Source organism: Theropithecus gelada, chromosome 5 (assembly GCF_003255815.1).
Source record: "Theropithecus gelada isolate Dixy chromosome 5, Tgel_1.0, whole genome shotgun sequence".
Taxonomy (NCBI): Eukaryota; Metazoa; Chordata; class Mammalia; order Primates; family Cercopithecidae; genus Theropithecus; species Theropithecus gelada.
The window spans coordinates 180,941,374-180,955,212 of NC_037672.1; the positions used below are offsets into that span (position 1 = coordinate 180,941,374).

Sequence of the window (13,839 nt, forward strand, 5' to 3'; positions counted from 1 at the left end):
CTTAGCTCCCTTTCTCCTTTCCTTTCCTTCCTTCCTTTGCCTTTTTTTTTTTTTTTTTTTGGTCTGTCTTTTGCTATCACTTAAGCTATAGCAGAAGAAAATATTTTAGAAAACCCAACCCTTTAAATTCTACTTGAAAATCATATTTTCATGACAGTGCTAAAACTCTGGAGGGATTTAAAGATCGTATTTATATTTTTTGTTTTTTAAAGACAAGAATAAAGTAGTTCTTTTATATCTTACTACTGAAAAATAAAGTTTTTGAGCCAAAGTATTATTAAAATATTTGAATCTCATATTTAATGTATATTTTATGAATCAAAAGTATAGTCTAGAATTTGGCTTCTTTTCTTGTTTTGGGTATCCATAGTCTAAAGAAAGTTTAGTGAAAAGTCTTCTAGTAAAAATTTCTGATACATCAAAACTTAAACCTTTTTATCACTTTTCTATAAAAGTGAAAAAAAGTTGGCTGAATTCTTGAAAACCAACTCAACAACTTTTATCTATCAGTTTCCATTACAGAATCAAGAATATTTTTAAAAGGTTTATAAAGAATAATACTTGCTTCTCATATTTCTAAATAACTACGCATCCGTTCATCCAGAATGATCATTTAAATTGGTCTGGTACCTGTTAAGCTGTTACAACTGAATCTTTCTGGGAGGAAGGCTGGTCTTCAGGGACATAGAGATAGACCTATAAGGCTAGGTATGGAGCTGAACTTGACTTCAGAGATTGCTGGAGAATATTAATATTACATTCACTGTGTTCTGTCTCCCATTCCTCTCCTTATATGTGTCAGCTCTTCTCGAATTCTTCTTCAGCCAGCGTTCTACACAAACAAGAATAATCTAACAAGGCTCATTAAAGGGTTTCACTTAAAAGTGCTTATCATACAGAACAGGTCCACGTGCTGTCTGTTCTGACAGTTTGTCAGATTTACAGGACTAAAGCATTACACAGAGGCTGATTGTGGTGGCTCACACCTGTAATCCCAGCACTTTGGGAGGCTGAGGTGGGCAGATCACTTGAGGCCAGGAGTTCCAGACCAACGTGGCCAACATGGCGAAACCCATCTCTACTGAAAATACAAAAATTAGCCGGGGGTGGTGGCACGTGCCTGTAATCCCAGCTACTCGGGTGGCTGAGGTACAATAATCACTTGAACCTGAGAGGCAGAGGTTGCAGCGAGCCGAGATTGTGCCACTTCTCTCCAGCTCGGGTGACAGAGTGAAATGTTATCTCAAAAAAAAAAAAAAAAAGCGCAATACGTAGATCCAAGTAGATCACAGCATCATGCAGTGTTTTTAAATAGTTATTTTTGCTTTGAAAAATGTAAAGGTATGGAAGAGGTCAGGTTCAGGCCTGTTAGGATGTAAAGTGTATTTTTATTCTTTAAGCCCTCAACATCTGAATTCATGATAAACTGTCAGAGTCGAATTTGGAAGTAGTGGAGTATGCAAATGTTAAATATCCATCACAACCATCACTTTCTCAGGTCAACCCTACAGATTTCTGGTAGAACCCTGAATTTCATAGATGATCAGTCAGTATACTAGGGCTTAATAATAATACGATAATCATAAACATAATCAACTTTCAGTTAAGTCTGAAAACTCTCAGGTCATAGCATGGAAAATGGATTGGACGGGGGCAAAGAATGTTTCTAGTGTGCATTATCAAATTAAACATTATTTGATTGATATACCTGGAAACCAAGACATAAGAAAATTTAAGCACAAATACTCTATGGAAATAGAAAATTGTTTCTCTATTTTTTTCTCTATTTTTCTTTTTATTCTTTCATTTGAGAACCACCAGAGAACTTGTTTTTAATTTTAAGTAAAGATGATTGCATTGTAGTCATGATTCTATATATTAATAGCTTTATGAGTTTCCTAAGATCATCATTTGGAAGACCTACAGTCAGCAAATTCTATAATAAAATTAAACTTTTGCTTTATAGTAATAGCTATTTTTATCACACATACCTCAGCTTTCCCTTATTAGGAGCCATGGTAAACTGGTCACTCATGAATACTTGTAAATGAACCTTACGAGTTTTTGAGGAAGTTTGTCATATTGTTGACTGAAAGTATGCTACCATTTAAGATGTGGTCAGTTTTAAACATGGGCTTGCTATCTTGATTACTGTGCCAAACAATGACAGTGGGCATCATTCGTGAGACTGCGGTGCAGAGGTGTGCCCTCATCTCAGAAGGTATATACCGTGTCAGTGGTGTCCCCTGAAGTTATTCAGTGGAAGGCACTTTGGGAGGCAGAGGCGGTAAGATTGCTTGAGCCCAGGAGTTCAAGACCAGCCTGGGCAACATGGAGAAACCCCATCTCTACAAAAATATAAAAACTACTCGGGTGTTTTGGTGTGTGTCTGTCGTCCCAGCTACTCGAGAGGCTGAGGTGGGAGGATCACCTGAGCCTGGGGAAGTTGAGACTGCAGTGAGCTGAGATCTTGTCACTACACTCCAGCCTGCGCAAGGGTGAGACCCTGTCTCAAAGAAAAAAAAGAAAAAACTTCATTTCTATTTTGCACAGAAAGCATTATAAAATTCAAAAACAAATTTTGTTATTATTGGTCTTAAAATCATTTGTATAAAAACTAATGTTAGCTTACCAGAAGTAAAGTATTAGACTAAAAGGAAACCATGCGACTCAAAAATTAAATAATGATATTAATACATTATCTATGAACAATGCTACCTTTTTTGCCTTGGTCACTAAGGATGCCTTCTGAAGATGGTCACGCAAATGGGTGTGTATGTTACCTCGCATTCATGGATTTTCTCCCCTTGAGAATTCCAGGCCATTTCTAATACCTTGATTTCCTACTTTGGAAGGACTTGGGGAGTTGAAGCAGCTCAGCTCACCCAGGTGTTCTAGGTTGGTGCACATCGTTGTTTGAAGGCAATCTGGTTTTCCGTGCGTCCCGACCCGAAGTGGAGACTAACTCCCAGCTGATGTTTATTGAGCACTCTCTGTGTGCTGTGCCCTGCTCCACACACACTAAACTCCTTTCACCTCAGCCCAGTGGCTACAGGTACTATTGCTATCCACCTTGTGATGACAGTAAATGAAGGCTCAGAGAGGCCGAGCTGCCTGAGGTGGTGCCAGCTGTCTTCATTTGCTGGGACTGCTGTCACAAAGTGCAGGTGGCTCAAACAACCAGCGTTTATTGTTCTACAGTTCTGGAGGCCAGAAGTCCAGAATCACGATCTCAGCAGGCGTGGTTGTCCTTCTGAGAGCTGTGAGCCCCCTGTCCTCCGCTTATGGATGGCCACCTTCTCTGTGTCTCCTCAGTGTCTTCCCTCTGTGCCTTTCTGTCTCCAGCTTTCCCCTTTTCAGAAGAAGGACATCAGTCGTATTAGATTAGAGACCGCTCTAATGACCTTATTTTAACTTGACTCTAAAGACCCTTTCTCCAAATAAAGTCATATTTAAAAGGGTATTAGGGGTTAGGATTTCAACATACAAATTGGGATGGGGAGTGCATAATTCAACCAGCGATGCCAGCCAGCAATGACAGGGCAAGGGTTTCAGTCCAGCAGCCTGGCCCAGCCTTTTGGTCTCCACCTTCCACTGCCTTATTCGTGTTAGGCTGAACCACATGAAGCTGCTACTTTTGTGAGTCAGATGGTTACATATTGGCAGTTTCATATGATTCAACCTGACCGATTTCAGATCAATCTTCTAAGTATTATCACCCTTTATGTGCCTGGCACTGAGAAAGGAAGAATACCCAAGAAATGAAGTAAGTGGGCTGGAGCCTGGAGAAGTTAAACTCTCTTAAGAATTTATACTCTTAATTCTGTCTCTTAAGGTAGACGAGGCATAAACATGCACAAAAACCCTTTGAAAACAATGATCAGTCATACAAAGAAGCTTTCGTCATTTTATCTGGTGTTTCTATTCTAGCCAATATGGCAATTTTGGACAAACAGATATAGAGTGTCAAAGCCTTCACTGTGTATTTATTAGGGCGCTTTGGTTAGAAATTAGAAAAACCACCTTCATCTTACTGACTGACGCCAAAAAGGAGAACATTCTTACATGAATTTTACCCGTGCTGCAGTCAACTTCCAAATGGAAGGCGATGACTCCAAAATTAGAGGGTACATCATAAACAGTAGTCAAGTCTAGCTGCCTTTTTATATAATTCACAAAACTAAGTTTATTAAGTCAAATCTTTAACAATGAGCACATACAGTAACTCCTCTGTGGTAGCCTCCATATATGTTAGATGTGTTTTTTAATATCAAGGTAGATACTTTCACTCTGCTTCTCTAGTTGCTTTTATATCATATTATGGAAAACATTTTTCATTTTTCTCTCATTTAAAATATTCTGTCTTTCAAACAACAGGTAACAACAGTAGCAATCTGTCTCCACCTAACTTCCATCTCTGTCTTCACAGCTTTTATATCTGCTCATTCTGTGGGTAGTAATTTAGGAGTTATCCAAGAAGGCGAGGATTTGCACTGAACTTAATGAACACCTTTGTCTGAATAGTGCATCCTAGCCATGTCATGGTACTTGGCATCTTGGCAGAATGAATAGAATCCTGGAAATCAGGAATCAACATGTTCTGTCTTGATTCTCACAAGTGGATTTTTTTGTTGTTGTTTTGTTTTGTTTTGCTTTGTTTCAGGTGTTCCAACCCCAAGCCAAGAAATTCTGCGGCACACGCTGAACACGCTGGTACGGGAGAGGAAAATCTACCCAACTCCAGATGGCTACTTCATCGTGACCCCGCAGACCTATTTCATAACTCCTTCCCTCATAAGAACTAACAGTAAATGGTACCATTTGGACGAGAGGATACCTGACCGGTCTCAGTGCACCTCTCCGCAACCCGGGACCATCACGCCCTCTGCCTCAGGCTGTGTCAGGGAAAGGACATTGCCCCGAAACCACTGCGACTCTTGCCACTGCTGCAGAGAAGACGTGCACAGCACGCATGCACCCACCCTGCAGAGGAAGTCTGCCAAGGACTGCAAAGACCCTTACTGCCCCCCTTCTCTGTGCCAGGTGCCACCCACTGAAAAGAGCAAAAGTACTGTAAATTTTTCCTACAAGACAGAAACTCTCTCAAAACCTAAAGACAGTGAAAAGCAGTCAAAAAAATTCGGGCTAAAGTTATTCCGGCTAAGTTTTAAAAAAGACAAGACCAAACAGCTGGCCAATTTTTCTGCCCAGTTTCCTCCTGAAGAGTGGCCCCTGCGAGACGAGGACATGCCAGCTACGATCCCCCGGGAAGTGGAGATGGAAATCATTAGGCGCATTAACCCAGACCTGACCGTGGAAAATGTCATGCGGCACACCGCCCTCATGAAGAAACTGGAAGAAGAAAAGGCCCAGAGGAGTAAAGCCGGGTCCTCTGCCCATCACAGCGGACGGAGTAAAAAGAGTAGGACTCATCGGAAGTCCCATGGAAAGTCTCGGTCTCACAGCAAGACACGAGTGTCTAAAGGAGACCCCTCCGACGGTTCCCATCTGGATATCCCAGGTGAAAGAGAGTATGACTTCTGTGATCCTCTTTCCAGGGTGCCCAGGGAGGGCTGCTTCATCATTGAACACAAAGGAGATAACTTCATCATGCACAGCAACAGCAACGTGCTCGAGTCCCACTTCCCCATGACACCAGAATGGGATGTGTCCGGTGAATTGGCCAAAAGGAGAACTGAGATGCCTTTTCCTGAACCTTCTAGGGGAAGCTCCCACTCAAAAGTGCACCGAAGCCACAGCCATACCCAGGACCGGAGGTCCAGGAATGAGAGATCCAACAAAGCCAAGGAGAGATCCAGGTCGATGGATAACTCCAAAGGCCCTCTGGGTGCTTCTTCTCTAGGGACGCCGGAAGACCTGGCTGAAGGCTGCAGCCAAGACGACCAGACCCCCAGCCAATCCTACGTTGACGACAGTACTTTGAGGCCTGCACAGACTGTTGGTCACCAAAGGGCTCACATTGCGTCCACAAGCTATAAAGAGGTGTGTATTCCAGAGATAGTCAGTGGCAGCAAGGAACCCTCCAGCGCTTGTAGCCTTTTGGAGCCAGGCAAACCACCTGAGAGTTTGCCGTCCTATGGCGAACTCAACTCTTGTCCAACAAAAACAGCCACAGATGACTATTTCCAGTGCAACACCTCTAGTGAGACAGTGCTCACGGCACCATCACCTCTGGGAAAGAACAAGGAGGACCATGACACTCTGACTTTGGCAGAGGGGGTGAAAAAGCTCTCCCCATCTGATAGGCAGGTCCCCCACTCCTCCAGGGAGCCTGTAGGACACAAGGAGGAGTCACCAAAAGGGCCGGGTGGGGGCCCAGCTGCTTCGGGAGGAGTGGCTGAAGGGATCGCCAACGGACGCCTCGTCCAGCACCATGGTGCCGAGCCCAGCAGCTTGGACAAGAGGAAAGAGATATTTAGCAAAGACACCCTGTTCAAACCTCTTCACAGCACCTTGTCTGTAAACAGCTATCACAAATCCAGCCTGTCCCTCCTCAAATCTCACCCGAAGACACCTGCTGACACATTGCCAGGCCGATGTGAGAAACTGGAACCATCCTTGGGGACCTCGGCGGCACAAGCCACGCCTGCTTCCCAACGTCAGCAGGAGTCAGGAGGGAACCAGGAAACCTCTTTTGACTATTACAACGTCTCTGATGATGATGACTCTGAGGAAGGGGCAAACAAGAACACGGAGGAGGAGAAAAATAGAGAGGATGTAGGCACCATGCAGTGGCTCCTCGAGAGGGAGAAGGAAAGGGACTTGCAGAGGAAATTTGAAAAGAACCTCACCCTTCTCGCCCCAAAAGAAACCGACAGCAGCAGCAACCAGAGAGCCACCCATTCAGCCCGGCTCGACAGCATGGACAGCAGCAGCATCACAGTGGACAGTGGATTCAACTCCCCACGGTAGGGACAGGTGTCTCTGTGCACGTACGCACCTAGCGGGGCCTGGGGCTTTCTGCACGTAACTTGACAAGTTTCTGATTTCATAGTCTCAGTTCTGTGGATGAGGGTTAAGAGTTGTATGGTTTGTATTGTTAACACTCTGTTTCTGACTTCTTTTTCAGGAATTGAAAAAAATGTTTCTGCACCTGCAGAGATCACCAATCTGGACTGGTGGGTTGGCTCCTCCCCTCAAACTTGCATCAGTCTGATCTAACTAAAACCAACATTTCCAGTATTTTTTCTGCTACGTTCATATTGCCACCCATGCTAAGAGAAGGATGTTTTTTAAGTCCTTCAAAAATAGTAACTTTTTGAGTCGAATAAATAGTCTGGGGGCGGGGGAGGAAGATAGGGGTTGGGAGTAAATTGATTGATGCTAGGATAGGGATCCCTCTAGTGAAAATATAATAGCAGATCTCAAAACCTCTCCAATGGATCTAGAAGCTTGTTACCATTTGGATCCCAGTGTTCTGTGCAGCCTGTCCCTCTAGCTCACACATCTTCCTTTCGCCGCCAAGAAATGGAATATTTCTTCCCTCACAGCGAGGGCAGGGGCCTGTGCTCTGTTAGATCAAAGCACGTGCCATGTTTATTTCTCCTCCGCAGAATTGACGGAGCCCCTTTGGGCAGTCTAATTGTAGTTCCTTCTTGGTAGTAGGTGTTAGTTCAGCAAAGGGTTGACAGTTGAGAGTTAGTGGTGCCCAGTGGTCATGGCCAAAGCTCTAGAGTTGTGCAGGGATTCAGCAAGCAAACAGGAGTCTGTGCAACTTCCTTTTTTCTCCTTAACTCTTTCTTCTCCTCAAAGAGCAACATGGGACCTAATTCTCCTTCTAACTTCTACTCCAGATTGGTGACTCTGAGGTGCAGAAATACCACTGAGAGATTGACATTTCTCATCAGCTGTGATTCCCAAGATTTTGCAATACTTATAATTTTAACACGGATTCAGATAGGATTATGTACTTCATATATTTATTTTAATTATTAAGAATTAAAATTAATTCTGTTGTGATCATTTCACTATATCCCTGGATAATTTTGGAAGTGAGCGTCACACAGCTGGAACTGGGAATCATTAATTCCTTCATCCCATACTAGGCCTTTGTGATTTATTAAAGGGCTGGTTCATTGTTATTATTATTATTATTATTATTACTATTATTTTGGTCATGGAGCCTTTCTTCCAAGTTAACACGTGTGTGGAAGTCTAATGTCTGCACAGAGCTGAGAGATGGCCTTGGTGATAGTGGAGACTGTGGGCCCCAGTCCCTCTCCCCATCCCTCGAGGAGCCTCTGAGACCTCAGGGAGCCACGGGCCTCAGCCTGAAAACCACTAGTCTACTAAGTGGCTTTTCTAAGAAATAATTTTTGCTAAATAATTTTTTATCTCAAATCAGATATTAATTTTCCGATTTATTTTAACTATCCTTTTTTCCTTCATTTTCCTGTTCTACTCCTTTTTCCTCTTGAGTTCCTAGTAGTGGATACCGGATTAGCAAAACAGAAGGTCTGTAATCCGTGGTAGAAGTTCAGAACAGTTGCTGGTGGAAGGTGTGGTGTCTTCGCTTGTGTCTTTCTGTTCTTCTGTTTCTCATTATGTAGTCTCTGCCTCCTACCTGCTTTTCACACGCTGGTTTTAAACCTTTCCCTCTGGGCCCCTGGACTTTCACAGACAGGAAGCTGCCATACTAAGGAGATAGTTGCTAAGGAGACATTGGGAGTAGTTTAATGGGTTCTAGCTAGAAAACCTTCCATTGCATAACATTGAAAGTTTTTTGTTTGTTTGAAGGTAAACAGAGATATTCATGAAATGGTTGAACCAGTATCTCTACAGAAAATATTTTACTCTCTCTAAACTTGGGGTGCAGAATATAGAATTTATGACTGGGATTATTTCTTGAAGTAAGTTGATTTTCAGTTGTTTCATTGTGTACTTAAAGTTAAATGCTTTGTCATGACAGAAGGTAAAGCTTGTTCTAAAGAGACAACCTTCGCACAATAGCCACGTCTGCCCACTAATATTAAGTAGAATTTTCTCTACATGAAAACATGTATCACCTATATATTTTATGTACTTAGTAGAGAATCTACAGACAATTGCTAAATTTATCCCTTTCGTATTTACTACCCTTCGATTAGAAGCTAGGTGACAAACTATTTTCTACACACCATAATGAAGTCACGGAGTTGTCTCGCTGATCCAGGAGGATGTTCTGCAAAGGAAAGTGTTTGACTTCTAGAGACTTGACTTTCCAGTCTGGGGACTGTTTTAGACAGATAGCATTATCATGCTCATACCTTACCCTTGCTGTGAGACATGGGAATCTTTATTACTTTTTTTTAGAGACAGGGTCTCACTGTGTTGCCCAGGCTGGAGTGCCGTGGTGATTGTAGCTCTCTGCCTCCTGGAACTCCTGGGCTCAAGCAGTTCTCCCAGTTCAGCCTTCTGAGTAGCTGGGACTATAGGTGTGTGACACCATGCCTGGTCATTTGAAAAAAAATTTTTGTAGATCCTTCTGCCTTGGCCTCCCAAAGTGCTAGGATTATAGGCATGAGCCACCGTGCCCAGCCCTGACAGGCCATTTATTAAAATCTTTCAGTAAATAAGCCGCAACCAACCAACCAAACAAACAAACAAAAAGACCCCAAAAGGTGATTTTTCTCCACACCCCAGGGTTTCAGTGCTGGCTCAGAAGTCATGTTCAGCCACATTTCCAAAATTCTTTAGTCCCTTTCGTTGGAAATTAAAGGGGATGTAGATGGAAAAAGGGTAGAAACTTGAACTATGCTATGAGATCTAATATTGAAACTGAAAAGTCTTGACATGAAAAGCCTGCGATTCCAAATGTGAGGCCTAAAGCTGGTTGATGAACACAATATGAAAATCAAGAGACCAAAGGCTGCCAGGGGTATATCTGCTTAATGTATCGCATGAACGCGTGCTGTAGACGCCGGGGGCCAGGGGAACATATGCGCACAGAAGGACGAACAACACAGCCACTTGGTCCATTTCTCCTCCCTATAAAATCCTGAAATCCTATTTTTAAGGTTGCACTCCATTAGCTCTCTTTAAAAAAAAAACCCAACTTTGGAATTTGAGGAATATTTTTACTGCTAACATTCCATCTCCTTTAACTTTTTCATCAGCATATCCGGAGCCCTCAGTGTGAACGTCACAGACTGTAATCATTATTGCAACAATAATGAAATACATTCTTTGGAAAAGATGAAGTACTGTACATATTCACCACTATTAACATGTTGGCTGTGATTGAAGGTGGGCAAAGGGATCTTATCGTAGAGACAGACCCCAGCTCAGATGATCTATTGTAATATGTGTTTACGGTGTCTGGTATACAGCAGGCACTCAATAAATGTTGAGCCCACCCCTCGAAACCTGGTTTAAGAGTGAATCCTTTGAACCTTAAAATGTATTTTCCCGTAGAAAATATGTCATTTGTAATACATGGATTCTGAAGCAAACCCACAGTCACTATTTATTTCATTATAGGCTAGGTGTGTAACAGAAATAGTCCACATTTTCTACCTTATTAGTGTACAGATTCTTCCTTGATGCTTATTTCTTCTTCACAGTCACCCTAGGAGTAGGTAAATCCCATCATAACTCTCTATTTTAGAGATGAGGAAGTCAGATACTGTAAAAAGTTGCTTTAGTGATTAAGAATGAAACCAAAGGAATGTGTCTTGAAATCTTCGGGGTTTTGCATCTTTCCTGCCCCTCCTCCTTCCTCCGCCTGCTGCATGCCTCAGTGGTGGCTCTGGCAAAGCCACTGGTGAATTTTCCTGGGGGACATGTCATGTAGACAAGTCTAGCACTTTCCCTTTTAGTGATGACATTTTGGAGTGTCCTTTAGGTTTGCTCAGATTTACCATAGCATTATGATGAAAAACTTGACTTCTCTCTATAAGTGGATTACCTTTCTGGAGGCATCCTTGACATTCAAGAAAATTCCAGGGTTTTTTTTTGTTTGATTGTTTTTGGTTGGCGGTGAACAAACTGCCTTTTAAACAATTAACTCTTGGCTTCTTGGTGAGAAGCAAACTCAAAGCCATAAGGAGTTAGGCTTAAATAACCTCTTGGAAAGCGGTTATTTCCAAGAGGACAGGATTCAGACAAAATTGCTATCGGCCTAGGATAGGAATGAAAGAGAGGAGAGGACATCTCCGCTGTCGTAGTTTGACCTGTTAACTAGCTCTAGCAGGCTTAAGTCAGATGTGGGGACCAACGCTCAGAGAATATTTCCTAAGTGTTGACTCTGCCTCATGCAGTGGATGTTTTGAGAATGTTCTGGCTTCCTCAGTCTCTGTAGCTGATAGAGTTCTTGTAGCCACATTGAGGTCCTGGAACACGAAACCTACTCAGTTCTTCTCAATCTGGGCCAGTCATCTGATTTCTGCCATTGCCCTATGCATTTGAAATCTTAAATGTTCTAAATATCTTAAAGCAATGAAATAGATTAAAATGTTTCTAACTTAGAAAAAGTAAAAGAGAGAGCAAAACAATACAACTTTTAAATCACATCTATTCTATACGAATTATTTTAAAGGACAATATTTCACCTATAATCCCAGCGTTTTGGGAGGCCACAGCAGGCGGATTGCTTGCACTCAGGAGTTGGAGACCAGCCTGGGCAGCATGGCAAAACCCAGTCTCTACTAAAAACACAAAAATTGGCCGGGTATGGTGGCACATGTCTGTGGTCCCAGCTATTCGGGCGACTGAGGTAGATGGATTGCTTGAGCCAGGGAGGTGGAAGTTGCAGTGAGCTGAGATCACACCTCTGCACTCCGGCCTGGGGGACAGAGCAAAACCTTGTCTCCAAAAAAAAAAAAACAAAACCAAAAAAACCCAAAAATCCAAACAAAAACAGTCCTGCCGAAGTGAGGCAGAAATGAATGGAAACTTAACAAATCAATGGGAAAAAAAAATCTACAGTCCTTTATCGAAAATATAATGTATTTTAACTAACATGTTAAATTTTGAAACAGTGGAATAAAACATTTAAAATGAATTTTATTCTCATCTGTGCAGCAAATGCTCAGGGTCCCCCCAAAAAGGGCATGCTTAGAGTCCCCCAAAGTCAAAATCTAATCCAGAACGAAAATGGAATCTTTAGGGTAAAATTATCGAGTGTGTTCAGGAGCGGCTATGCCAGTGAATTTCCAGCCTGAAATGAAATCATGACTTAGGTGTATTTATGAGTATCCATTTTAAAAACCACTGCGAGAGCTAGCTATCACCTCAAATTTTGAAGTCGTTTCCTTGAGTGTGAAAAGAAGGAGAAGATATTTCAAAGTGCGTTTAGCTGTTTAAAAACCCTTTATTCACTGAGTGTGCTGCTGATTATTATATGTCTGTGGAAGCTTCTGGAGCCCGTGGTAGAGAGGCAGATGTGAATAATCAGTCGAAATGTATATTGATATGACATTATGAACCAACAGAGGAAATCCATTAACGACATCATTTGCTCTTCCTCTGGGGCTCAATTTATAATTATTTATGTTCCAAACAAAACAAAACAAACCCTTTTTACTCTTTTAGTACTCGGGAGAGCCTGGCTTCCAACACATCAAGCATTGTTGAAAGTAACCGTCGTCAGAACCCTGCTTTGAGCCCGGCGCATGGTGGAGCTGGTCCAGCCTTCAACTTCCGAGCGAGCGCGGACCCGCCGACAAATGAAGCTGAGAAGCTACAGAAACCTTCCAACTGCTTGCAAGCTTCTGTTACTAGTGTGTGATAGTCCTTCTGCCTCAGATCTTCTGTCTCATTCGATACAGCAAAGTTTACGACACTGGGACTGATGTTTACATCTTTGGAAAGACAAGCATCTCAACCACAGTTTTTGTGTTTACTTAAACTGTGCTGCTAAGTAGGGCTAGGGCAAAAAAACAAAAAAAAATCTTTATTTCAGAGTATTGCTTTTCACATTTATGGCTCTGTAGCAACTGAATAACAGTAGGGGTGATATGTATACTTTTGCTTCACTAATTGTATCTGAGCACACATAGGAAAGTCTAGACACTGTAAGTGTAATATGCATTTTCAATGTCATGCAGTTGCCAATTCCATTTTAAAATGCCACAGATGCGTGTTGCTCCCAGTCTGTGGTTAAACGGTGCCACAGAACTGATCCTTGACACTTCCAAAAAAAACAAAAAAACAAAAAAAACAAAAAAAACAAAAAAACTAAGTCACCACGAAATGTCAAATGCAAGGGTCCACCCTGAGGGAAATAGATGCCAAACTAACTAGAAGGGACCCTGGCCCTTTGTGTGTGAATTGTTTATGCACCAGTCATTTTTCACTGTGAGTTTTCGTGACACTATTTTGCAGGAGCCCGTGGAAGTGTGTGAGAAGGGGTCGCAATGAAAATCACTGGGAGTGAATGTTTTCAGGATTTTGTTTTCCAGTGTAACAGATGCTTGTCTGATTTTTTAACCTTCCATGATCACAAACAGGAATATAGGCCTTTGAATCTGAAGTGGACAAAGGAAAGGAATTTCCAATCTGGCTGGGGCACAGCACTAGGTGATGGGAGAGGTGATGTGGACTTGTAAAAGGTATTACTCAAATATTGAAGGAAGAGAATTTCCTCCTCGTGATACTTAGGATGACCCTATCTTACTCAAATAGATACAATAATTAGTTTGTTTAAAAGCAAAATGTTCTTTGTGATACAAATGAAGAGTATGGCCTGAGGATGTTATTCTTTCTAATGGAAGGACATAAATCTATTTTATGTAGTTTTAGATAGAATGCCTAAATTAGGCTGTGGGAGATAATTTTTAGTGGTTATAGGAAAGAGCAAATTTAGGGAGAGTTGAACTTCAGGCCTTTTATTCCTGGGAA

General features: G+C 42.1%; 1 protein-coding gene across 1 annotated transcript in view; it reads left to right on the plus strand.

Annotated features, from left to right (window-relative positions):
- The window catches only part of STOX2 (storkhead box 2), a 112,198-nt gene extending 98,625 nt beyond the window's left edge, over positions 1 to 13,573 (plus strand). The window contains exons 3-4 of the mRNA XM_025385723.1: positions 4,664 to 6,929; positions 12,532 to 13,573. Of these exons, the coding sequence (XP_025241508.1) occupies positions 4,664 to 6,929; positions 12,532 to 12,727 (2,462 nt within the window). The 3' untranslated portion in view covers positions 12,728 to 13,573. The remainder of the gene's footprint in view (positions 1 to 4,663; positions 6,930 to 12,531) is intronic.
- Positions 13,574 to 13,839: the final 266 nt, after the last annotated feature.